The 27541-nt window shown below is 36.1% G+C and overlaps 3 protein-coding genes across 7 annotated transcripts; all 3 read left to right on the top strand.

Moving 5' to 3' along the window:
* Nucleotides 1-2443: 2443 nt before the first annotated feature.
* LOC132168929 (katanin p80 WD40 repeat-containing subunit B1 homolog KTN80.2) lies at nucleotides 2444-12223 on the top strand. Of its 5 annotated transcripts, none has more exons than XM_059580022.1 (18): nucleotides 2446-2762; nucleotides 3360-3490; nucleotides 3896-4013; nucleotides 4352-4578; nucleotides 4669-4771; nucleotides 5255-5325; nucleotides 5580-5654; nucleotides 5729-5872; nucleotides 5992-6178; nucleotides 6916-7437; nucleotides 8488-8544; nucleotides 8625-8950; nucleotides 9563-9685; nucleotides 10061-10135; nucleotides 10255-10367; nucleotides 10843-10959; nucleotides 11069-11137; nucleotides 11782-12223. In XM_059580022.1, exons 1-18 carry the CDS (start codon nucleotides 2738-2740, stop codon nucleotides 11840-11842), a joined length of 2544 nt encoding a protein of 847 aa, XP_059436005.1. In that variant the 5' UTR covers nucleotides 2446-2737; the 3' UTR covers nucleotides 11843-12223. The 5 variants fall into 5 exon arrangements, with proteins under 5 accessions (XP_059436007.1, XP_059436005.1, XP_059436006.1 ...); XM_059580023.1 differs by having other exon boundaries at nucleotides 8631-8950; XM_059580025.1 differs by lacking the exons at nucleotides 2446-2762; nucleotides 3360-3490 and adding an exon at nucleotides 4230-4307 and having other exon boundaries at nucleotides 3929-4013; nucleotides 4389-4578.
* Nucleotides 12224-17649: 5426 nt separating this feature from the next.
* Nucleotides 17650-24702, top strand: LOC132171017 (uncharacterized). Its single transcript, XM_059582211.1, has 5 exons — nucleotides 17650-18357; nucleotides 21764-21813; nucleotides 22075-22152; nucleotides 23126-23738; nucleotides 23960-24702. Exons 1-5 carry the CDS (start codon nucleotides 18220-18222, stop codon nucleotides 24494-24496), a joined length of 1416 nt encoding a protein of 471 aa, XP_059438194.1. The 5' UTR covers nucleotides 17650-18219; the 3' UTR covers nucleotides 24497-24702.
* Nucleotides 24703-25439: 737 nt separating this feature from the next.
* Nucleotides 25440-27541, top strand: LOC132171650 (pentatricopeptide repeat-containing protein At3g62890). The gene has a single exon (XM_059583024.1). It carries the CDS (start codon nucleotides 25516-25518, stop codon nucleotides 27232-27234), a length of 1719 nt encoding a protein of 572 aa, XP_059439007.1. The 5' UTR covers nucleotides 25440-25515; the 3' UTR covers nucleotides 27235-27541.

The following is a 27541-nucleotide window of genomic DNA, read 5'->3' on the forward strand; positions in this document are numbered from 1 at the left end:
CTGATAGGGCCGAGACCATGGAAAACGTTCACTGCTGATGCACCTGCGGAGACATTCCTCTTGCCTTACCATAAAATTGTCTATTGATGATACAACCCCACCACCATTGAAGGCCTGGACACCTTGTCTTTCTCTTCTATCATATTTGTATGAATGGTTCATTATGATTTATTATTAGCTCTCAAGCATTTGATTTCTATGCTTTTTCACACTCGGTGCACATGCGGACCGACCTACCCTGCCAACTTAAAATTTAACTACGAGCTCTTTAATTACAACAACTTAAATATATGTTATTTAAGTTGAAATTATAATTACAACAACTTAAATATATGTTGCGGCTATTGACAAAAGCTTGCCCTTATTCATACTAGTTCCGAGTCGATTGCTTGACGCTCAAAAAATACAACCTTGACAATCATTCTCGGTAATTTTACAGGTTTAATGGTGTATATATTGTTAGATTGTGAATATGTTGCCAAGTCATTTATAACTTGTTGTACACACTTGATTTATTTAAATAGTTAATATTCGGCTAGTGGACCAAATGCCCAATCCATTAATAAACTTACCAATCTAAGAACTTCTAAATACCTCCACACTGAATCCCTTCCTAAGGCACGTCAGGTAAATAACCATCTTGATAGTTTTCAACATGAGGCAATACGCATGATGAGAGTCGGGAGATGTAAGAAATATTTGCAACAGGAAAGTTTCCAATAAAGTGTAACATGTGGCATACAGTTACGACAATTATAGATAACGACAAACATCTGGTAAAACATAACTTTTGTCTCCCCTAGTTTCACTTTTCTTGAGATGATTCTATTTGATTTCGAAATTATCTCATACCAAAACAAGCTTTTTACTATTTTTTTTTTCTATGTTGTGATGCAACGAAGGAAAGTGAAAGGAAAAAGAAACCGAGGACTTGGTATGCTGCTGATGATTGAACCAAATTGCTTCAAAATGTATGACTTATATAAATCTTATCCATATCTATCACCAATTACCTCAAACCATTATTAAATAAAATAAAAATAAAATGGTTCAACGGAAATAACATCACAAAAAGAGGTTCAATCAGAAGAGAAAACTATAATTAAGCAGTAAAGCTTACTGCAAATCAATGTTTTTTTTTTTTTTAATATTTTGTGGGGCATTCAATATTTTAATTAATAATAAAATACTAAATAACATGTCTTAATCAAACCAAAAAATATTTAAAGGCAAAGACAAGAAAGGAAATTCCTTCCTCTTTAATGTTTCACAAAAGTCATTTTCCAAATCCAATAAAATAAACATCAAATAGTGTTGGTAGAGACGTACGTAGGAAGTGACTAGAATCCCCCACCCCAAAAAATAAAATAATATTCCTATTTATCAGAGCCACCAATGTGCTCGAATAAAGAATAAAATTAAAAAAAAAAGAATAATCTAGCCACCAATGCATGTGCTAGATTATATATATATATATATATAAAATAAAATTAAATAAAACAAAATAATCATTTTTCTTTTGTCTAAAAGAAAATTACATTTTGTTTTCTGTATTTTATTTTATTCAACCAAAAAACATTTTTAAAAAATCAAAAATATTTTTTTTATTTTTATATCACATCAAAATATTTTTTTAAACTTAAATTAAAAAAATACCCATAAAACTCAAAAATAAAATTTTATTTTTATATCACATCATAATATTTTTTTAGAAAATATATAATAAGTCATTGAGTCAACCTTCCAAAATTTAAAACTCCTTGAGTTTTTTTTTTTTCCTCGAAAATTTACTTCTTAAATTAATTGAAATAACAATAAAATTTCAATTGTATCACGAAGAAGAGGACAGCGCTTCACCTGTAACCAAAGACCGCTTTGATTTCTCAATTAAAATATTTATTTTATTAATGAACTTAAAATTAAATATAAAATAAACAATTGCAAATTAAGCGTCAGCTTCCAACGCTGAGCTCACCCCAGCACCATAGGGAGTTGGGGTATTAGAGGAAGCGCTGTGTCATCGCCTACCCTTTAATTTTTTTTTTTTTTTTTTTTTCAATTTTTAGATTTAATTTTTAAATTAAATTAATAAAAAAAATAATATTTTAATTTGGGAAAATGGTTCGTTTTTAGTGACCCTAATGCCTGTTAAAATTTTTTTTAACTGCATAAATTTTATTGTCATTTCAATTAACATAAAGTGTAAATTTTCGGAAAAAAAAAAAAACTCAACAAATTTTAAATTTTGCAGAGTTGGCTCTGGACTTATTATATATATATATTTTTTTTTAACTAAAATTAAAAATACCCATAAAATACGTTAAGAAGATTGTGTTGGGCAATTACGTAATTTGAACTTCCGAAACGCATAGACATGGAGGGCAATTCGGTCAAATAAAAAAGACAGCAGAGACTTGGCTCAATCACGGTCAGAATTCAAAAGCACCCTTCTCTCTTTCTATCTGACGCGTCTCAGAAAAGCAGGAAAGAGAAAAATGGTCTCTTTTTTTTCGTGTTTCGGATTTTTGTTTGTTCGGAATTGAGTTTCTCCGAAATCTGTGAAAAAAACTATTTCCACGTGAATCAAATTCCTAATCTTTTCTCGCCGGATTTCGTTTCCTCACCCAAAGACCCGCCCTTTTCCTTTCGCGACGTCGTTTCCGTATGTAAAGCCAAAGGGCTTGCATTTGTCGATCTCGTTTTGGCTTCGGAGTTGGATTTCTCAGCTTCCAGAAAGATGGCGAAGCGTGGATATAAGCTCCGTATCCTTCTGATTTTCTGTTTTTAGTTCCTGGATTTTTTTTTTTTTTTTTTGCTGGTTTGCTTCAAATGCACAGCTTGAATGAGCTCAGAATTTGAGCAATCTGGTTCTATTTTTAGCGTTTTTTTTGCTGTTAGTATATGAGCTTATTTTGGAAATTCTGTGTTGAAATTTTACCTGAAAATTCGTTTTAATCCGAACTGTATTTTTGTAGTAGCTTTTTGTTTTTTGGGGAGTTTATGGTTTAACCGACTTTCCTTTTTCGGTCTTTTTTTTTGTTAAAAAAGATTTCTTAGAGGGATTACTTTAGGCTCTGTTTGGTTTCTGAAGGAAACGAAAGTTAAAATCTGGTTTTTGACTGAATCTAGCTCAAACATACTTTGGGTTTAGCTCAGAAGAGGGTTTTGAATTCTCGGGCAAGTTTGAATATTTGTCAGTTTGATTTGTCTTTTCTTCAATATTCTCAGCAACTAGGAGCATTATAGAGTCTAAGCAAAGTTCATAGCCAATATTTTTAATCCATGGATTTTTTTATTTTTAATTAAAGCAAGATTTTGCATTTTGGGCCGTACGATTTCTTGACTGAATTGAATTATAGAGGAATTTGTGGCTCATTCGGCGAGTGTGAACTGCCTGAACATCGGGAAGAAAGCCTGCCGTCTTTTTATTACCGGCGGAGATGACCATAAAGTTAATCTGTGGACGATTGGGAAACCCAATTCTTTAATGGTAAAAGCTCAAGCCTTGGTATTTTGCATTGGATTGCTATAGCATTGACAATTTACTTTGACGCGCATCGGGTTTTCCAAAAAGTTCTTATTTGTGGAAAACTTCAATGACTGCATTGTCCATTGCCAAATTTGTTTGCTTGTTTGTTTTTTTTTTTTCCCTTAAATCTAAATCCACATTATGGGCTGTGGGTACAATGCGAAAAGATTATTTTCGAGTATGGTAGATGGATTAATAAATTGAAATCACAATTTTGTTTAACTGGGCTTTGAACTAATTCATATTATCCTCTACCCTTCTTTTATGGTTGTTTAGAACTTAGTTTGACGAGGGTCATACGTTTGCTCGACCGTTTTAGTATGGCAAAATGAGATTTTTTTTTTTTTTCGGTGTGAAAATGTACAGAGCCTGTGTGGCCACACAAGTCCAGTTGAATCTGTAGCTTTTGATTCGGCAGAAGTTTTGGTGCTTGCTGGAGCTTCAACTGGTGTGATAAAGCTTTGGGATTTGGAGGAAGTAAAGAGTAAGTCATTTTCTTGATTGGTTTCTCATTGCTTAATTAAAATTGGAGTCATTAGATTGAAAAATGCGTTACATTGCTCTTTTTATTTGGAGTAACTAATTATATAATTTTGTTCTATTTAAAAGGAAGGAAAAAGCGAACAATGTACTTATATAGATCATATCACCCACTTAGTGGACTCGGGCTCATACAAGAATTTGGGTTTGCAATTTTCAGTTTCAAGTCATGACTTGTGTGGATCGGAATTTACAGACTTGCAGCTGGGGATTGTAACATGAATTGTAGTAGTAGTTTGTGAGTAAACTTCTAATCTATTTGTTGTTGTTATCGAAGTGTAGTGGTTCGAACTCTCACTGGACACAGATCCAACTGCAGTGCTGTTGAATTTCATCCATTTGGAGAGTTCTTTGCGTCTGGTGCCATGGATGCTAATTTAAAGATCTGGGATATTAGAAAGAAAGGATGCATTCACACATACAAGGGCCATACTCGAGGCATTAGTACAATCAAATTCACTCCTGATGGTCGATGGGTAGTTTCTGGTGGATTTGATGACGTTGTAAAGGTAATAATGGATTACAGTGCTAGAGTGCAGCTTGTGGCAAGATTTCTTATCACTGTCTGTAATCAGCAATTTCCTGTTACTGCTGAACAGATTTGGGATCTAACTGCTGGAAAGCTCTTGCATGATTTTAAGTTCCATGAAGGACACATTCGATCCATAGATTTCCATCCCCTTGAGTTTCTCCTGGCCACAGGTGAGTATCCGACTCAAAGCCTAGATTTCCAGACTTAAATTGACCATGTGTTAGATGAAAAAGGCTCCAGAACTTTAATGAATCATATGCATCTCTATGAGTGTAGTTCTATTCCTTTTCCTTTGTTCTTTTTTTTTGTCTTTTCTTTTTTTTTTGGGGGGGTGGTGGTTGTGTTGGCGTTAATTGCTGTTAGAGGTGGTTAGCTGTCATTGGTTGTACTATATTTATTTAGTTTACCCAAAATAATTATTTACATAAACTGTAGCAATTTCAAACCTTTTAGTGGTTTGTTTAACACTCTGTATGATAAATATATGTCAAGTTAGGAAGGTTGTAGTTTGATGATTTATAAGTTGGCAAGTATATTCAGAATGTCCATGTGTCGTATTTCTGACTCCTTTCCTCTGCCTCCAGAAATCAGTATGTTTTCACTAATTTGTTTATGTACTAGTAAGCTATTGTAACATAAGAATCATCTTCCAGGTTCAGCAGACAGAACTGTGAAATTCTGGGATCTGGAAACCTTTGAATTGATTGGATCTACCAGACCGGAGGTATCTGATGTTATGTGCTCCTAAAATGAAAGTTGCTTAGTAATTTTAAGTATTGTAGAAGTTCAGCATTCTGATGGGATTACCCTAAAACTCTGAGACACGTACCAAGCCTCCTTTTTGCCCTTTCCTCCATGCGTCTTTTTGTCTTTTGGTTTGGCTAGGGAGATCTCTGTATTTTCCCTTCTTTCTTATTGATCATAGTTAGATATGGATTTCATCCCACTTTTCTAACAAAATTCTTTACCCGATTCCAGGCTACGGGAGTACGCGCAATCACCTTTCATCCTGATGGGAGGACCCTGTTTTCTGGAGTGGAAGATGGTTTGAAGGTTTGGATTATACCAATCACCAAAATTTTATGAGATTGTTATAAAAATGTCATTTCTTTGTTTTTGAATTGTAGGTTTACTCGTGGGAACCTGTAATTTGTCATGATGCTATTGATATGGGATGGTCGACACTTGGTGACCTATGCATTCATGATGGAAAACTTCTGGCTTGCACATACTATCAAAATTCTATTGGAGTTTGGGCAGCAGATATTTCGGTATTCACCTTATCTTTTCATGTAACTTATGTCCCATTTTTTTGGCTTTTTAAAATTTGAATCCTTATAATTTTCCTATGGACCTTGAAGTCAACTTAAAGTTATATTCTCCGTGACAGCTTATTGAGCCATATGGAGCTAATTCAGCACATGACCAAAATGACTGTACAGAGCAGAAAACTAATCTTAATTCCCAGGGAAGTCATGCTTCAGAGAAAGTAGGAAGTGGTATCAGGTCAACTTCGGGTTTGCGGTGTACGTCTCCTGATTATGAGACGAAAGAGATAAAGAACATATATGTGGATTGTAAGTTGTTACTCCTGTTTTTTTTTTCCTCTTTCTTTTAGTTAATTTTGAAACAGTTTATAAATCACTAAAATTCTCATTTTTTGAATATTTTGTTCATATCCATCTATTTTAAACATGGTCCACATCCAAGGGTGTGGAAATTTGGACTGGTCTCACAACTTATAAACATGGAGTTCAGTTTTGATTAGAAGCTACTTGACAGGATTATTATCTTTGGTTCCTCCTTCCCCCTCAAACAAATATGTAGAAAGAGAGAAAAATAAATAAATAAATAAAGATAAGAAAATTTATCAAAGAAAATTTATGTCCTAGTTATGACTTCACATTCGATTTCATGTTTTTTTTTTCCCTCCCTTTTCAGTGTCATGTATGCCTTTTATGGCAGATTTTGGAGATTGGCCTGGATTGCCCCCACTCAAATTTTACACTCCTTCGTCCATTAAAGTTTTGATGAAAACGAGGCAAAATAGTAACTTTCTTATAACTAGTCAAATTAAGGGATAGATGAAAAATCCATTTTGATACGTGAAATCCCAAGAGTAGAGACAAATTTTCTGCATTTTGCCGCAAATTATGTACCCTAGACCACAGAGACTTGGAAAGGAATTTACTTTGACAAACAACTACCAACTGAAAAACTGACATATTATTGGATATGTAGGCGTTCTTGTGTATTTATGTCCCCTTCGTTTCATCCTACTTCTTTAATGTGCCATTTTCTCATTTTTGTAAAGCTACTGGCGGAAAGCCAGTTGCTTCACAGAGGGTTGAGTCTGATTGTCCCAAAAAGGCACCTGCATCAGAGCCCAAGGAAATCAGTTGTTTGCCAACTCAGAAGCAAAGTCCTGCAACAGGGTTAAATGCAAGATCTAAAGAAAAAGCACTTGATAAATCCTTTGTTGTGCCTAGTATTGTACCTAGGGACAGTCCTGATGGAAAAGATGGGCCCAATTCTGGAAAAGAATGTATAACCTTTTCTAGGACAAAACGTGGTATGTTGCTCAAACCAGCTCATATACGGAGGCCATCAAATAACAAAATTGAGTTTGAGAGGCAGCCAGAAGTTGTTGAATCTGGAACTTTGAGCAATGTGACAAGCAAATTAGATGGTGCAATATGTTCGAACTTCCAGTCCAAACTTGCATCAGAAGATGGATCTAGAGAATCCTATGAGGAAAAGCATTCTAATATCAAGGGCGTTGATGAGAAGTTTGAAAACAATTTGTCACCGCAGACGCCCTCTAATCAGGAAAGCTGTAAGTTCTTGTACTCTAGTGTCATCTATTTACAAGTGAAATATGATTATTTTTTATGATCGTTTATTTGTTTTCATCTTTTTTGCCCCTCCACTCACGTATTTCGTTCTATCCTCAAATTTTCCCACTAATGCATCTTTGTTAGCTGTTGATCTCCATTTACCCTATCAAAACCGTAGCCCAAATATGATTATATTTTGTGATTGTTTCTTTGTTTTCGTCCTTTTTGCCCCTCCACTCACCTATTTCTTTCTATCGTCAATTTTCCCATTAATGTAACTTTATTAGTTGTTGATTTCATTTACCCATGGAAGCCTTAGCCCAACAATCTTAGTTCACTCAACCAAAGTCTTGTTCCATTTTGCTTTGCCAGACTTTTTTAGTCAGCATAGCTGACATGTCTTGTGACACTTTCAATATAACCATACTGCTTCTCTTATGTGCGAAAAAAATTGGTCTTTTATGCATATTATGAAACCACTTTGTGACATAGCTCCTAGTGGATGCATTCGTTTCTTCTTAATGTTTCCTTGTATAGCTATTTGTCACGATGTCTAATTCTAGTCACACTTTTTATAAAGTTTTTTCTTATAAAAAAAATTAAAAATTGTTTAGCGTTCCATACTATACAGCATACTGCTTACAGCTGTCTTTTAAAGTTCTCCCTCATTTCTAGGACATTTGACGAGATCTTTTGCCAATGCCCAAATTGGATCTTCTCTTTTAGCTCAAAGATAATGTCTATCATTTCATCAATCTCCATTACAAGTATTTTTTGTTGATAAATATGCGAATTGATACTGTATAAGCACTAAGGTGTATGGGTATTTCTGTTAGCTTTTTCCTCCAAAATTACGGGTTATAATCTCATGGTATCTCTGTTTATGCTTGCGCCCGGACTTTTTCTTTAATCTCATTCTCGGGTTAGCTGAACCATGGTTATTTGCTCCTTTATTAGCAGTGGCCTCGATTAATAATCATCTTTAATGGTCTGTGAATTATAGTCTGCAGCCGGTAATAAGTAATTTTCTTTCTTTTTTCTTTTTTCAGGCGATAAGTCCCTCAATTGCAGCAAAGGGATAAGCCCTGTTAAAATTGTTAATGGAGGTTTGCTATCGCTGACCATGTTCTTTTATAGTGTACAAGTGGGATGGATCTTGATTCTTTAAAAAAATTCCCTTTGGCAGTTGCAGTTATACATGGAAGGACCCGCTCTCTCGTTGAGAGGTTTGAAAGAAGAGAAAGATTCAATAGCAATGAAGATCAAGCATCTACCATGTCTCATGTGATGCCTGAAATGGATAAAAAAGATCAAGCATCTACCATGTCTCATATGATACCTGAAAAGGATAAAAAAGATCAAGCATCTACCATGCCTCATGTGATACCTGAAAAGGATAAAAAAGATCAAGCATCTACCATGTCCCGTGTGATACCTGAAAAGGATAAAAAAGATCAAGCATCTACCATGTCCCGTGTGATACCTGAAACGGATAAAACTCCCACCATGCCGGTAAAAGTTTTTCACTCTTACAGGAAAGCTTTTTTAGACTATAGGCATATATAAATAGTGGCATCTATACTACGTTTGGAAATTCAGATTTTCGTAGTCTAGGTTCCAAGTAATATGAGAAAGACTCAAAAATTCAAACTTTTGACTTATGAAGTTGGCTTCTCAAGACTAGGAATTTTCCGTTCTCTATATATATTCATGATTGTTTGAATTAGTCCTCAATAATATTGCTTCATTAGGAAACGTATCAGTTACCAGTCCAAGCTGGTTTGGATCATCTGATGATTACCATTTCTTTTCGCCTGTTACATAGTGTTGAGATATAAATTTGTTGATTGTTTGAGAATATGTAAGTGGCTATTGGGGGTCAAAAGCTGCTCATATTTCCAAAATTCTCATGTTCTGGAAACACATTATGATATTTACTGCGTACCTCCTTCACTTATTTAATTTCAATTCAAATGAGACTTTGTGCAATTTTCCTTTAAGCAGTGGGAGATCCAATGTTCTTGAAACATTTACTTGTCAGTCAATTAACTCACATGTATGCATTGTAACTTTGGTTAGCAAAAGTCGGTCAATTTTTGTTTCACATTGTTTTCTAATTTACAGCAAGGAGAACCTCAAACTTCTGGAAGGGACTCAACTTCTGCGAATAGGGATTTTACCGAAGATCTCTTGCAAGCTCATGATGTATTCCTAAGTACCCTTCGGTCGCGCTTAACAAAATTACAGGTAACCTGTTTCAAACAAATTGAATAATTAAGTTATGACATGCAACCTATTCCTTCGTTAGTTATACCAAGTTTTCTAGTAGTAGTTACTCTTCCACCTGACATGGGGAAATTTATTGAATTGCTCGTGGATTGAATAGCCTGTGGATTTATTGCAATTTGGAATGTTACAAGTACATCTAGTTTGCAATATGTAAAATGCATCTGACTCTTTGTAATGATTGAAAAAACTTATTGCGGGACAAAAATTGGGAAAGGAAAGAGATCTTTACTACATATTGTTCAAGTACCTTTTAATTTTTCTTACATGAAGATTTTTTCTTACATTGTATTTATGCTGGAAGTCACTCATAGCAGTTATAATTTGAATTTACAGGTAGTACGGCATTTTTGGGAGCGAAATGATACTAAAGGTGCTATAAGCGCTTTGAGGAAGCTGCCAGATCATTCTGTGGGTATTTATTGGAAGAGTTCAACTGTGATGCTTTTTTATTTAAATGGTTCGAACTAGTAACTAGTGCTTTTTTCTGCATACTTGGTTGTCTCAATGATCATTCAATCCTGGTGCAGGTGCAAGCAGATGTGATCAGTGTACTTATGGAGAAAACGGAGATTCTCACCTTAGATCTGTTCTCCTGCATTCTTCCTGTGCTTCTGGGCTTGCTGGATAGCAAGATAGAAAGGTAATCCTTTCATGCATAAAATGGTAAGCAAATTCAAAATTCTAGGGTTTGGAAGATGTTTGACCTGGGTTTATACCATCTTAGTGCGGTCCTCACCAAATGTGGGTCACGACCCTGCAAATAGAGCTGGTAATATCGGATTTGACATGTGAATTTCCTCACATGGTTCATAATAAGTATATTAAGCGCCCACAATCAGCATGAGTCCATTTTTACTCATCTGGAACTGTAATTTGTAGGGGAAGGAATTCAATATCAGGAAAATTGCTTGAGTTAAATGTCATGAATGATTCCTTCTAGAACCACTTGTTGCTGGCATATTAATGATTGAAAAGTGTGTTTAGATAATATTTAGGTGCTGTTTAGTCTACCATATATGGTAGATTGAGGGGTAGGTGGGTTTTTACCCAAATTTCGTTGGAGTTTTCTGGTAGGTTCTGATAGATATTGTCTTATGCTGCAAAATGTTACACAGGCATGCAAATGTGTCATTGGAGATGCTATTGAAGCTTGTTGCAGTCTTTGGCCCAGTGATAAGCTCGACCATCTCGGCACGTCCTGCTGTTGGTGTCAATCTTCAGGCAGAACAAAGGTTTCGTATGCTTACAATAATGCATTTTCCTTTTTGTTTCTTGTGTGGGCGTGGATGAGTCAAACATATTTGGTTTGATGGCCTTACTTGATTTGAAATTTAAACGCAGGCTAGAATGCTGCAACCAGTGTTTTATCCAGCTGCAAAAGATCAAGAAAGTTCTTCCAGCACTTGTAAGGTAAGCATATGTTATCTTGCGTTTCACAATTCAAAGAGTACTTTTTGTTGAAACTGGAGTTTATGCAGAAGTCTGAAGTTCTCAAAATAGAACTTATAATGTTGTTTTTGAACATGCCTTGCATATGCAATGAGTATACCCACCCAAAAAAATATACAAATATAAAAAGGAAGGTAAGAATGGTAAAGAAAAAAAAAAGATGCTGACTTGAAAAGTAATGCAGATTACTATACTGTAATTGAGTTTAGAGAAATCTTGTCATTTGAATCATCCCTAATTGCTGGATGGCTAAAACTCAAGCTCTTGAGCATTATTTTTGAGGAGGAAGAAAATATAGCAATCTGAAATGTATTAATTTCTGTACTGCCGAGAGCTAAATCCTTGGCTGCCTTCATCAGAATGATATTCATTAATTCCTCTCCCTTCCAAACCCAAAATCCTTAGCCATGTGTGCGTGTGTAGCAGTTTCTTCGGGCTCATTATGGCATGCTGAACCCCTTAATGGTCATTTTGTGAGCCCTTTTGACACCATAGTTTTTGAGAAGGGCAATGCCCTTTCTTTCTCCTGGTTACTCTCATTGATATTCCTTATTGCAAATTTTGCAATTGACATAGAGAAAGTTTTTCTCTTGATTATTCTGCAGAAAGGGTGGTTTGCTGGCAAGATGTGCTCAGGAGTTGAGTCTAGTTCTTCAAGAATCATAACCAATGCAGCCATCCAAACGAATTTCTGCAAGCAAGAAAGGGCGGTTCAACTGAACCCTTTGAGGGGGACAGCATATAAATACTACACTCACATTGAATCATAGTTTCTCTTATCACACAAATTTTGTCCAAATCTCTCGACCATTTGTTTTCGTCCCCGGCATTTGTCAGTGAAGAGAGTTATAGCTTGAAGCAACATCTTTACTTGCCATTGTAAGAGCTTGAAGACGGCAGTAGTTGTCATTCCAATCTTGGCGTTGTGGCAGTGCATGAGCCCCTATTTTTGATTCTTTGATTCCGGAAAAGTATCATTGTATCATTGGTTCGATCATGTATAAATTGCATTTGTAACGTATTTAATAGAAATACATTTTTTCTTCATTTGATCCATTTTCTTTTTACAATTTATCTTTACTCCCCCTTCACTCATTTCTCTCTCGATCTCTCACAATTCCAAGTAAAAACATATGCACGCTATCAATCAAACGAAAGTTCTTCAAGGGTATTTGACGGAGATGGATCTCTTTGACCTTGATGAGCCAAGATGAATTGGGGTGGTGTTTGGGAACAAGGATTGGGGGACCCGATTAGGAAAATGGTGCAGCGGGAGAGGTGGAAGCCGAAGGTGGAGTTGGAGATTATATTGCATAGAAGGAAGAGGAAACGGGCAAGAGACGCTGGGAACGTGGGAAAGATGGAAATCAGAAGAGCGGACATTGAAAATTGAGTTTCTTGTATATGTAGAGCTTTTTTTTTAATTTTTTATTGGGTATGACATGGTCCTGCACCTTTGTGTTACAATTTCCATTAAAACCCGTAACGACAGGGGTATGGAGAGAGTGATTTGATAACAAAGCATAGTGACATTAAGTTAATGTTGGGAAGGAGCTAAGGGCTAATAAATTGGGTTGATAGAGGTCAATATGCGAAGAAAAAAAAAAGTACCTTCAATTTTTGTTTTTTCCTTATGATTTGGGGGTTGCCATGGTCCATACCGACCACACCCTTCTTCCGTCACTGACGAAAGGTGCAATATAAATGAATAAAGGATCTCTACCCTTACTGCATCACTGTAATGGTCTATTGGAGGACCAAGGGCATATTTGTTACTCTCTCATTATCGTGTCCCACTGTCAGCTGACACAAACCGGAGGTGACCACACTACAAGACACTGTTAAGATGCTTTAAATGACAGAAGGACGCCCAATCAAAAGATGCCTAGTGTTTGGACAGCACACTAAGAAGGGATCTGCGATCCATATATTGATCAGGAAGAAATCATTATTGCATGTATGAACAAATCTTGTCATTCTCACACCATTAGTTCTCCTTTCTCCCAAACAATCTCACTTACTTGAGCATTAGAGTCATTCCCTTTCCAGCACACCCAACAAGTCTCCTTGCGCACCTTCTGTCTATTTTAGAAACATTCTCAGCTGACTATTTGGCGTGCAATCAACTATAACAACATTGACTAAGACTTGACTTACTAAAACGTTAAATTTTATAGATCTCTACAATATTAGTCCAAATCCAATGAGAATGACACCGAGCAATTTGACCAACACCCTCATGGAGTCATGGTCATAGCCAGACTTAATCAACTTTGTTCGACGTTGAAATGAGAATGGTGGCCTTTTCATGGGGAAGGATCTCCACATCTTCCTCTTCCTCTTTTCATTGAAAATCAAGAGCTGCTAAACCTAAACCAACCGTTGGCCGAGTCATGGTGGGTCCCAAAAGTCGAGGAATGACATGCCTCGTTGTCAACACGTCATTGGCCAGAGGCATGAAACATGTCTGATTTGTTTTGTGCCACGTCCTTAGTATGTGACAGGCCAGCCCACACACGTGGCAGGCAATGATGGAGCCAATCATTTCAAAAATTCTTCTTCATCGGATTATACTGCAAAATGCCAGAATTTAATAAAAACTCACGAGGCAAAATACCACATCATATTTTTTAGAAGTTTGATACGGACATAACACAAATCTAACCCATGACCAACTTATCTCCTATGTGTAAAAAAAATTTGAATTTTAAACCAAACAAATTGTTTTTTTTTCCCAAATTTTTAGAATCCCAAAATCCTCTGTGTCAATTTTTTTTTTTTTTTTTTTTTTTTTTAATAACACGTAGGAGAGAAGTTGGCTATAAGTTGGATTTATATTGTGACCTTAACATTTTTCTATTTTTTGTGAAGGAAAAAAGACAGAAATGAGGTGTGATACAACCACAATTTACACCCAACTTTGGTCCAACTTCTACACCAAATTTCTCTTTCTCTCTAGTTTAAGGCTCTCTCTTTCCTCCACATGCAGGTTTTTTTATTTTTTTTTTTTTTTTTTAAACTTAAGAGAAAAGTTGGGCCAAAGTTGAATTTAAGTTGTGCCTTTATCATTTTTCATAATATATAACAAATTGAGATTGAATAAAATTTAATTAGATTATATGACGATGATTGCCATGCAGACTACAAAGGTATAACCCTCCCAATTTTTGTGGGATTAATTCCAGATTTTTTTAAGAAGTCATTGTTCAACAACTTCTCAAATATTTTATAAAAAGTAGAAGTGCAGGTGACACTTTTATAATTAATCTAATTCAGTTTATTAAATTAATATTTATTTTTAAAGCATGCAACTCTTATATGTATTTTAAAAATTACATGCTCTAAAGATATATGTCAATTTAATATATTAGATTGAAAAAATAAATAAAAATAAAAAATTGGAAGAAAACTTTATTCTTAAAAAATTATATTTGTTAATTAAATAAATTTCTTGTCAATTTTAATGAGCAAATGGATTTTTCTATGGTCCTGATGAAAAGATTCCAACTGATTTTAAAATGTGCGTAGCACATAGGAAAGGAATACAAATTTTTTTTTTTTTTTTTTTTAAAAAAAAGAGTAGTAAAAAATAAAAAAGAGAGAGATTTTATAATATGTTCAAAGAAGAAATGGAATGGAAATAAATAGTGAACGACTTTTATATGTACTATTCAATGGTGATTTGTACTGACACGTCAAGAAATAAATCGTTAATAAGTTTGAATTGTTTTAGCAAGTTTGATTCAACAAGAGCACTACTTTTTTTTTCTTTTGTTATTAATGTTTTGCGAGAGTAAAAATAAGAGAGCTTTGATAATAACAAGTATTATTGGATGCTTAGATCATTTGGATTATAAACCTAAAGCCGCAACCGATGTCCGTGGTGGAATTCTTTATTAATACTGACATAATGATAGTCTTTTTTCTTTTGGTACCTCTAAAATGATACAAACTTTAAGTATAATTTACCTTTGAAAACTGGCTTGCAAGAGAATAATGTACAAAAACTTATATATACATATTCATGGGCAGAACTAGACTTTTAGGTTTGGGGGGCAACAAAAAAAAAGAGGGGGGGGGGGCAAAAAAATATATTTAAAGGTATATTTTTTTAAAAAAAATAAAAAATTAGGGGTGGGTTTTAAAATTTTGGGTGTTGGCCCTCCCCCCCGCGAAAAGCATGCCCACGGTCCATCCCTGCACATAATTAATATTAAACTTAACTCATGTGAGACACTAAGATCGTAACATTTTTTTTTTTTCCTTTTTTTTTTTTGTTTTGTTTTTAGTAGGTTAATTTGAATGGGTTGGTGGGTCTAACTTGAAACAAAATAAACCTTTTTTAAAAAAAAAAATTCTATGCTTTAAATAAAATAAGCTTGCTTTGAGAAATTATGGAGGATTAAAAGTTTACAATAACCATCTCAATCCAGTCTTTATGATGAGAAATGATTGAAGAGTAGAGTTTATAATAACTTTCTCAATCTCGTCTATACGTTGAGCTGAATTCCAATTCTTTATTTTTAAAAGAAATAAATAATCATTATAGCATATATTTAGTTTTCGTGTGAGACCAAATTACCTTTATGTATTATTACCCGGCTAATATATTACTTACTTTTCATTTTATTTTATTTTATTGATTATTTTATTTAGACAAAAAGGTGATCTCTTCTTATTTGTTAAGAAATGTGACTTTTAGTAACGAGACCAATTATATTCATAGGCAATAAGTAGCACAGGATTGCATGAACTCTTACAACTCAACCTTTCATAAAATGACATGCATCTTTTAACACATTTTTTTTTTAATAACATAAGTTTCTCAGTTCTCGCATGCATTAATAGAAAACTATATGTTTAAAAGACATGCGTCATTTTTTTAAAAAAAAAAGTTATATGAACTCTTGTTTAAGTTATAAGTTATAACATATCACATGTTTATAAGTTACACGCCATGTTTGAAAGACAAACTCAATTTGTAAAAAAATTATGTCCATTCTTTAAAAGTTCAATGAAAAGCCGATGAAGTTAAAAGTGAGTCTATTATAAGAGCATTATTGTAGGAATAAAATCCTCTCCATTTCATTTAAAAAATTGAGGGTATATTTTTTCTTCTTCTTTTAAACAGTTCAATCTCATTCATTGATAAACGAGCATAAAGCTCAAACAACACAGAGCAGAGCTTTGAAGCAACTATAGTGAAACCTACGAGGTTACAAGTGTCAAAGATGACGTATTGCATTCCAGACTCATACAAAATCTACTAACCTATGACTAATTTTCAAATTAAACAGCAGTTATGCGTCAAACATATTCAAACCAATGCATAGACAGCTCTTATTCCTCGGTATTGAGGGCAAAGAACCTCAAGCCAAAACTCATCATCCTCGACCCGAAAGTCAGGATAAAATTGAAGGTATTCATTTAGTGTAAAAGCTAATGGGTAATATTGTAAATATAATCCTTCAACTTTGATGTTAAAACAATATTACTTCTCATTTTACACTAAATTGATATTTTCCATTTCAAATGAAATAGAGATGATCCTATTTCGAAAATACGTGCAATGGATCTCTTTTTCTTTTCTCAATAAATAAATGTAAAATGAATTTTCACACACATCAAATTAGTAAACTTAAAGTTTATAGATTTTTATTAGAAATGACTGCAAAATATATGTTAAGATTCTTTTAATCTCAAGTCAAATGGGGATGATTAATTTTATTTATGATCCAAATTTCGCTTTGCTGCATTTAACAATCTATGATGGTAAATGGTATGATAATATATATACCATTGATTTGTATCTAACACTGTATATATATAGTGCCACACTCACATCATTTAAAAATTCCAAATAATAAGTTAATCACATAAATTTATTTCAAACTGGTCTGGAAGAAATATCTTTCAACTCATGTAAAATAGTGCCAAGTGTCTGTAAATAGTTAAAAGGCATATTAAATTTAGTTTAAGTTAGTAAATTACTATTAATGAGTTTAAAAATTTAATATGTATTTTAAATGTTTATAAACACTTAACACTATTTTACACGGGTTACAGGATATTTCCTCCTGGTTTGAAGGAAATTTCTGTCAATAAGTTAATATGATATGTAAAATAGATTCTTTCCATTTTAGTTTGTAATAGAGAAATCATATTAGACAAAATATGTCCCTTGTACAAATAGGTAGGTTCTAACATTTTCTAAAAACAGTAAGAAATCTTTAACCATCAAATGAGACCTAAGTTGACTATAACAGTGGCTTTGGCAACAAGTCATGTAAAATGAAGAACATCACGATTGACTTAATACCCCCAAAAAAGAAAGAAAGAAAATGTACAAAAATAATATATAGGGAGAGAAATGAAATAGGGAGAGAAAATATGGGGGACATAGAAGTCATTCTGCAAAAACCACAGCCATATATAAGCGAGAATAAAGCATTAACAGGAAGGTTTAGCAAATATCAAAACCATCCCCATAAACATAAGAAAATCCATCGAACTCCATTGTTTTCCTCTATATCTCCACATTTCATGACTACAAACTCCATAAAAGGCATCTCCTCTGTTTTCTCTGTGTCTTTCTCTTTCAAACCCTTGGGGATAGAATCCGTCAATCCCTTGTCTCACGCTTACCATTTCCAGAGAACCACCCAAAACAAAAGCAAAAACAAAAACACAAAAAAACGACTACTTCCAAAAAAAAAAAAAAATTACAAAACCACTAATAGAAAGAAATACCCTCTCTGCAGAAAAAAAAAACCGCTTTTCTCATCCCAAAACCACCTTCCCTCTCATACCCACATCCCAAAAAGCAGTTTTTTTTTTTTTCTTCTTTTCTTTTCTTTTCTTTTCTTTTTCTTCCAAACAAACCCAATTGGGTCGTTCATTAATTCATTTCTTTCTCACGGAAAAGGGGTTTGTTTTCGGGTTTTGCGTTCGAGGAAGGTGCTCGCTAACGTGCGCCGGGTGCGTAGGGAAAGAGAAGAGGGAGGAGGAGGCGGCGGTGGCCGGACGCGTGGAGGGTGGTGATCATGTTGGGGAGGTGGGGTACATGGGAGGAGCTTCTCCTTGGTGGGGCCGTGCTGCGCCACGGGACGCGAGACTGGGCCGTCGTGGCCACGGAGCTCCGAGCCCGACTTGTTTGCCCGACCCACACTTTCACTCCCGAGGTAAATAATAATAACAAATATTTAAACACAAGTTAATTACTTTATGGGGATTTATATTATAAACACTACTTTCTAATCATATATTAATTGTAACAAAATTTCACCTAAAAAACGTGTTACATTGTATTAACAAGTGTTCTATATATTTTTGGTCTTCTTTACTTTGTCGGAATTTTCTTTAATTTTTTTTTAAAATTTTGTTTTATTGGTATTATTACTAGTGGGCCCCGCAAAGTCTTTAGGGCGTTAAAGGTCCAAATCCTCCAGGGTAGGGTAGTGTTGGAAGGGAATAGTATTAATGTTCCAAGGGCTTAAATGGAAATCGCTGCTAAGGGAACAAAGGACAAAATAAAGGCCATATATATATATATATATATATGTAATAATGTAGGTGGGTCGGAGAATATATACTTGAAAGTGAGAAAAAGAAATGTCCATTAACTTTTCTAACTCGGTTTTCACTGTTCCCTAAAGAATGGAATAGGGTACCTTTTGTTGTACAATCGCGGAATTAAAGAACCTGCACATAATTATATTGTTATTGTTAGCCTTTATGAGTGAGTGGGTAGTTAAGAATAGAGTTATACCTATGAATATGAATGATCTCACCATCTTTTGTGGAGTATGAGTAATGTTATATATATTTTACGTTCCTTTAATAATTTTAAAAGTCACGTCAATGAGTGGGAGTGTGTAGCATTGCTCACGGAGCATAGCATGATATGTTTTTTTGAAAGAATTTATTGAAAGTACAACGGTAAGCTAAGAAAGAGAATGAGGGGTCTTCGTCTTTCTCATTACAAATGGGACAGGAGGGAATTGGGAGGGGGAAATGGGAATGCTGCCTGAAGAGGGCAGCAGCTCAATATGCCACATGGATTGTTGAGATGATGTCCTGGATGATGGGCGAGATTTGCTAGTCTTGAGTAATGTTAGGGTGTTGAAGCACAAGGATGACCACCAAGAGTCACCTTCAACGTTTCTAAGAGGTAGCTCAATCGGCTGGGATCACGCCTAATGAAATGCCTAATAAAGTGGAAGTAACTAGTTCGAATCCCCTTCCTCCCTCTTATGCGGAATGTTAAAAAAAAAAAAAAAAAAAGCCACCTTCAAGGATGGGCTTGAACCCGAGAGAGAGGGCTAGCTCGGCTGCTAAGAGAGCAGCAAGGGCCTCACTTGTGTTGAGATCACAGGGAGGACTGACTAGAGAAATTGCTTTGAGGATGCAGCCTTTAAAATTTCTGCAACAGCAGCTTGAGCAGAAAATTAGTCCCTAATAGTAGTGTTAGAGTGCCCACAGGGGGGACCATTTCTCCACCAACTTGTTGAGTTTTTTCTCCCAAGCTGCATGATGTTTCCAATGCCACCTTTTTTATTGTCTTAGAAGGGGAGAGAGGATAAGTGGAAAGATTTTCATACAGGGCTTTAGTCCTGTAAAGCCAAAGTAGATTACAAGCCATGGCCGCATAAATTTGCAAAAGGTGAGTATGTATCAAGGGAATCCGAAGGGATCTCCCTGGATAAATAATGTTCTCAATCCAATCAGCCATGGAAGAAAAATTCAGGGCCCGTGAATCCAAGGGCTAGAAGGATTCTTTCCAAACCACAGAAGCAAAAATGTGATTGAAAGAAAGGTGGGGCAATGAGTCTGGTTCAGTTTTGCAGAGGGGGTAAGAGCAGGACAGTGGAGGGATTTTGGAAAAGGGAGAAGATTCTGGTGTTGGTTGGGACAATGTTCTAAGCAATTTTTCACATGAACATCTTTAGCCTATCACAATGGTTCAATCTCCAGAGAGCATTCCAGGATTTGCAGGGAGGGTTGTTACTGTTAGTTCTTGTGTTTGTTTAATTCAGTTCCAAAATGCAGAGGCTACTGTTTACGGGCTCAAACATTGATATAGAATACTCAGAATCCAATCTCCACCGTTCATAATGTAGATTCATGTGTCATGAATGTCCCTGCAAAATTTCAGCTCAATCGGACCACAAATGCCCATCGATCAGAGCTGTTGATCAATGTAGGCCATGTCCGGACACGGTGATAGGCTGTCCGGAGAGGCTTTTCAGAAACTCTATTTTTGCTCCGCAAGGCCCTATCCGGACAGCCCATTAACCTGTCCGGACACTCCATACCTATTATGCCCAAAAACGTGTTTTTAGTGGGCCCAGATCTAGGGTTTGATGTACTGATATATATACATCATTATAGAAGAGAGAGGCACGAATTTTCGCCCCCAAAGAGTTCGTCGGAGGCTATACTAAGAGAGATCATATGTGGTGAGCGTTAAATTGAATCTCTTAGAGTTTTAGTTATTCCTTTGATAAATCTATAGTTGAGAAGTCTATCGGATGGGTACGGTAAAGGAGAATCACGTGGAAGAAGATTGTGAGTAAGGAGACGAGTTGTAGGCTTGTCGATCTTACAGAGCCAAGGTATTGCAAAGGGTTGTAAATGTTCCTAGTGTCTGTAATATCTGGATAATCTTTTGATAGTGATTTCCTGGGTTTGGCTGCCTCGGAGAGGTTTTACTTTTAGATCGGTTTCTAAAAGGTTTCCTATTCGTAACCAAAATATCTGTGTCTGCCTTTTTATTGCTTTATATATTTTGGGTGACCGAATTGTTTATTGCTTCATAGTATTAATTCCGCATAAATTGTGATAAACAAGTCGGCATAGCGTTTTTCAGTTACTTTTGGTGAGGAAGAGAAAGGCAGAACTGGTAGTGAAGTTACCAGAGGAGGAGGGGGTCCAAAGAAAATTCTTATGGGAAGAGGAAGGGATTCAAATCTTGAGGATCTCATGGACACTAGTAGGATCAAATAGGGAGTTTGATATTTTTTAAGTGAACTGCTGTTGCCTTAGTGTATTGACCATTTGACTACAACGTAGGATTGAATGGAAGTTAGGTCCATAGGTATTTATGAAGAGCTTTTAATACAAATCTCTTACAAATTGATGTAATAGTCTACATAGCACTTACACTTTAGCCACTAAAATATGTATTACCACACGGTAGTTTGCATTGTCACTTGCGATGTTTACAAAGTGATGCCACTGCCACAGTTCACATGATATTTACCACATCATCTACTAAAAAAAAATGCTTTGGGTATCACAGTTTTTAATACAATCTCTTACAAACTCACATGATAGTCTAAGTTTTATAGAAAGAATGTGAAAGAGTTACTTGACTTTTTTTTTTTTTTTTTTTTTTTTTTTCATTATTTTCTCTTACCATCAGTATGCTGATATTTCCAGTTGTAATTTTTCTTTACCTTCCTGCTATGAGTATTTGGATTTATAAATAAGTCATCAGAATGTGAAATGGGAGGGAATTTTCTGACTAATTTTTCAATTTAATTCATTTTCACATCCAATATAGTAAATATAGTATCTTGTTTGCAGGTATGTAAGTCCAAATATGAGGACTTGCAACGGCGTTATGCTGGATGCACGTAAGTTTACTTTGATTGTCTGGTAATGCATAACATTTAGCATTTAATTAGTTTGACTGTATATAAATGATGGACTTTTTTGTTTCTTGTATCCTTTTTTTAAATATGAATTTAATATGTTTGGTTTCTGAATTTTTCATACCTCTGCTCTTGACTCTTTTCTTGTCAAGCTTTACTTGCACTTATGCATGTTTATGTATATTATTAAATTCTACCAGGACGGTTCTTTCCCTCAAGTTCATTTTATGATTTCCTCCTTAGGGCCTGGTTTGATGAGCTACGGAAGGAGCGAATGACTGAGCTGCGGCGAGCTTTAGAGCTGTCTGAAGACTCAATTGGGTTAGTTATATGTTTGTCTGTCAAGCTGTATAAGATCAAATGACCTAATACATCTTTTTTCTATGTGGAAAACCCTCTCAAACTACCACCATTTTGTCACTTAGGAGTGGCTGAACCATCCCTTGGCCCTTAGTGTTGGTTCGACCACTCTTCAGTTTTTTTAGGAGTAGTTTGGATAGTTAAAATAAAATATTCACATGCACGTCACATGTGACATTTTTCCATCCATTTTAATGCCAAATGCTAACAAATGGTGTAACTTGTAACGGTGTAGTAGTTAGAGGGGTCAATCGTCACCTTTTAAAGTTTTGTGGTCCAAGTACTAAAGGGTGGTAATTTGAGGGGACTAAATGTATTTTCCCCTTTTTCTATTCATATTAAGACAAAAGGGCTCCATGCTATCCTTCCCCACCCCTCCAAAAAAAAAAGAAAAAAGCGTAAAATAGCATTATGGTGGCAGGTTCCCTTTTTCCATTTTTTTTTGTACTCTGATGGAGCTGGTCATTTTCAATTCCAAAAACTGTCGTTGAAAGATTTTATGCAGCAGTCAAGATGATAACAAGTTAACATTTAGAGTCTTACACCTAAAACATGGATTCTCAGCTACCTTCGAAGGACATGCTGTAGCAGTTTAGTGGTAACAATCTGTTTTGCCCAAGTTATAAGAGCTGAAAATTGAAGAAAGATGAATCAGAGTTGCTGAGGATGTGGTTGCTTAGAAATTAGGAGTAGATATTTGGAGAAGTCAAAAGGAGTACGGCAAAACCATATAATTTTAAATTTCTTATTTGACGCTCCCAAAGAGTCAAAGACCTTAAGCTCCTTTAAACATGAGAGAAGGGGAAAATATATATATAATGCTGGAGCGAATATAGAAAATATGTTTTGCTTTTCTGTGGGGATTTTCAGTCTACACTCTACAGCGAGCTATAGTTTGCATTTTGTTATGATTTGTATAATCTGCCTATTTCAGGTCCTTGGAATCAAAGCTTGAATCTCTCAAGGCTGAGAAAAGACATGACTATCATGTTGGTTATGGCTCCAGCCAGACTGAATCACCTGTTCCTTTTCAAAAATCAATGAGAGTTGAATCTTCCAGTAAAGAAATGTCGAAGGATGGACTATCTGCTGGTAGTTTCACAGAGGAAACCCGTACTTATTGGACGGCTGAATGTCGGATTCCTGCAGCAGTGTCAGCTGAAGAGATGGAGACTAACCCAGAAACTTCACGGCCTTATGAGCAGAAGAAAGTCTCTGGTATTGAGAAGCTGACAGAGACTTTATATGGGGGACGAGGCGGAAGTTTAACAAAGAGGAGGGGGAAGAGAAAGAGAAAATTCTGCAGTAGGGATGTCAATGAAGGTAGCATTGGAGAAACTAACGTTTTGGGTTCAGATGATTGTTTAACTGCCTTGCGTTGTACAGAAAATGCAACCAGCAACCGTGGTGAGGTTGCAGGATCTTCTGGTGCTGATGATTATAACAGAAATTTGAGCAAGGATGGAATCGATGATCTGATGGAGATTTATAACTATCTTTTGGAGAATAAAAGTGCCTCCGTCTTCCGTCGACGGCTTGATAGCCAGGTATGAACAAATATTTCATGCTTTCTTGGATTTCCCATCATTCAAATACACGCTTGATGTTGATTGCTGCATTTAATTCGTCCAAACTGTATCTATGATTTGGTCTGGATTTCTTATCAGCTACTTACTTTGGATCAAATAATCTTAAGCTTAGCTTACCCATTGATTGCTGTTATCCATGGAACCAGCTCATTTTAGTTATTTAATGTATTCCATCACAGAAGAGGGGAAGATACAAGAAAATGATCCGGCGGCATATGGATTTTGACACAATAAGATCAAGAATTGGTAGCTACTCCATCACATCAGCATTGGAACTCTTCCGAGACCTTCTGCTGCTCAGCAACAATTCCTTGGTCTTTTACTCCAAGAGCACACGTGAATATAAATCTGCTCTACTCCTCAGAGACCTCATCACCAAAAAAATGCAGCAACATTTCAAGCGTTCTAGCAGCAGCAGCAAGGCTACCTCTGCCAACCTCTCAGTTAAAACCCCAACACCTAATCGGGCAGTGAAACCCCGAAGCATTCGCCCCAGTAGTGGAAAGGTATCAGGAAAAGCAGCTAATGCTGGGAATGCTGTTACAAAGACCTCAAATGGAGGTAAAGTTCCAGGTTATGCTAATTCCCCTTCTTCAGTAGAATCCTTGGCTGTGTCAAAAAAAGGCCTTGGTCGGCTAAGAAAAGGTGGGCGTGGAAGTGTTAATCAAGGACCCATTTCTCCCATGAAGGGAAGGAAGAGGGTTCGAACCAAGTAAATACGCCATTGAACCTACCTTTTTCCTCAGCTCTTGTCCCAGGCTATAGAGTCAGCTAAGTTTCTCTTTCCAGGACCTTTCTGTGTACAAAAAGTTTTCCCTTTTTGTTTGTTAATATCTCTGTTGATAAAACGATTCGCAAGAATACATTGTATACAGTTTACACTCACATAAGATGGAAAATAATTTTTTTTTCTTTTGCTTTTTGTCCGAGTGTTGATTCTGCATATCCCATTAATAATGCAATTGTTTGTTTAAAAGTTGGTGTTAGCACCACTTATCAAGCCTGGCGTATTGACATAGATAATTGAATATTTTTGCTAACAGGGCAATTAAAGAAATTGGTGGATACTGCAATTTTTGAATGACTGAGCAAATCTTCAGCTAAAAGCAAATTTATAGAAGGAAAAAAAGAAAAGAAAAAAAGGATAAGGAGTGCTGCATGGAAATTCTTTAAAATTAGGTGGGGGGATGGGGGGAGTGCTCTACTAGTTCTAGAGGTTTTACCTTTTTTTTTAAATTATCAAATAATCCCTAAGGTTTGACCTTTTATCAAATCACTTAGATTTTTAACTTATTAAATTGATTATTAAGATTTAATTCGATATCAAATCACTCCCTTTATTCAACAATTCCTACAATTCGGGCTCAACTACCCTGAGCAATCCAGAATGCGAGGCTACCTGTTCGAGAACAATAGATCTTGCAGCACCCTTTCGGTACGACAATTCAGACAACTAATTGTAGAGAATTTGAACTAATTTATTGTTCTTAATACAGGTGCAATGAGGCAACAATCCAAATAAGGGTAATGGGTTCTTAATATGAAAGCATAATCCTCTCCAGTTCAATTTTTGTTTTTTACTTTTTGAAATGATAAAAATACAATTTCAATATAACTAACTGGATATTTTACGGTTCAAATCAAAGAGATACTAATTCCATATATATAAGAGGATCTATTTTCTTTATGAAACGGTTTGTACGGTTTCCCCGCCACCCAGTGCCTGCAGGCTGCAATGCAAGCTTGCGCAAGGCTCATATCTTCGACGCACCCTACTCTTCATTTTGCACATCCAACCGTTGAATCCTTCATCTGGAACAACCTTATTCGAGCCCACGCTCAAGCCAGGTCTCGAGCTGACGCCCTAACGCATACACCAATCTCCATCTTTCTCCGGATGCGCTTCCATGGAGTCGAACCAGACTTCCATACCTTCCCTTTCCTTCTCCAATCTTTCGATTCCCCGCCTCACCTCCAATCAGGAAAACAAATCCACGCGCAAACTCTCCTCTTTGGGCGCGCTAACGACCCGTTTGTTCAAACGTCCCTCATCAACATGTACTCGTCTTGTGGCAATTTGACGCTTGCGCGTCAAGCATTCGATGAGATTGCCCAACCTGATTTACCGTCTTGGAATTCGATCATTAATGCGAATGTCAAAGTCGGTTTGGTTGATATTGCAAGGAAGCTGTTTGATGAGATGCCTGCAAGGAATGTGATATCTTGGAGTTGTATGATAAATGGGTATGGGAGGTGTGGTGAGTATAAAGAAGCACTTGCTCTGTTTCGTGAGATGCAAAAAGTGGAAGTGAATGGAGTTAAGCCGAATGAGTTCACCATGTCGAGTGTGCTTTTGGCTTGTGGACGGTTAGGTGCACTTGAGCATGGGAAATGGGTCCATGCTTATATTGGGAAATGTGGAATGGAAGTTGATGTTGTGTTAGGAACTTCATTGATAGACATGTATGCGAAATGTGGGAGTATTGAGAGGGCGAAGTGGGTATTTGATAATTTGGGTCCTAAGAAGGACGTGACGGCTTGGAGTGCTATGATCACGGGATTGGCCATGCATGGACATGCAGAAGAATGCCTTGAATTGTTTGCAAAGATGACAAATTATGGGGTGAGACCTAATGCTGTAACATTTTTGGGCGTTCTCTGTGCTTGTGTACATGGAGGTTTGGTGAGTGAAGGGCTGGAGTATTTTAGGAAGATGAGTGAGGAGTTTGGTATTACTCCTATGATCCAACACTATGGTTGCATGGTTGACCTTTATGGAAGAGCTGGTCTCATTGAGGAGGCATGCGTTTTGGTCAAGTCTATGCCTATGGAGCCTGATGTGCTGATATGGGGTGCTCTGCTTAGCGGATCTAGAATGCATGGGGACATTGAAACTTGTGAGATTGCACTTGAAAAACTGATTGAGTTGGATCCCACAAACAGTGGTGCCCATGTGCTTCTATCCAATGTGTATGCAAAAAGGGGTAGGTGGGCAGATGTGAGGCATGTGAGAGATCTTATGGAGGCAAGGGGGATCAAGAAAGTTCCTGGTTGTAGTTTGGTTGAGTTGGGAGGTGTCCTTCATGAGTTTTTGGTGGGAGTCGATTCTCATCCAGAAACCAGAGAGATATATAAGATGCTTGATGAGATTATGAAGAAGTTGAAGATGGAGGGTTTTGTGGGAAACACGAATGAGGTGTTGCTTGATTTGGACGAGGAAGAAAGGGAGTTGGCAATATCCTATCATAGCGAAAAATTGGCCATTGCCTTCTGCTTTTTAAAGACCAGTCCAGGTACTCCAATTCGAATTGTTAAGAACCTAAGGATATGCAGTGATTGTCATGTTGCAATAAAGATGATCTCCAGGGTGTTTGACAGGGAGATTGTTGTTAGAGATTGCAATCGATTTCACCATTTCAAAGGTGGATTATGCTCTTGTAAAGACTACTGGTAGGTCGAGAGGAAAATTCTAGTCCTAGGTTTATTGGAATTAATCCTCCATGGATTTTTTTTTATCCCATACAACGTGGAAGGGGCCGCCGCTCACCAACTGAGGGGAAGAAGAAGATACGTATCTAGATCATCCAGTCAGCTAACTTATATCGGATTCTACTGTTCCATTCAGGAGCATCAAGTTTTTTTAAACGGATTATTAACTTAAGAGGAATCTAGCTAAATTGTATACAAGCTTCCTGTTTTCAGCTTTTTCTTGTGTTCTTTTGTATGAGTATGCAAATAATAATATATCTGATAAACTATAA

The sequence above is a fragment of the Corylus avellana genome, chromosome ca2 (genome assembly GCF_901000735.1).
Source record: "Corylus avellana chromosome ca2, CavTom2PMs-1.0".
Taxonomy (NCBI): Eukaryota; Viridiplantae; Streptophyta; class Magnoliopsida; order Fagales; family Betulaceae; genus Corylus; species Corylus avellana.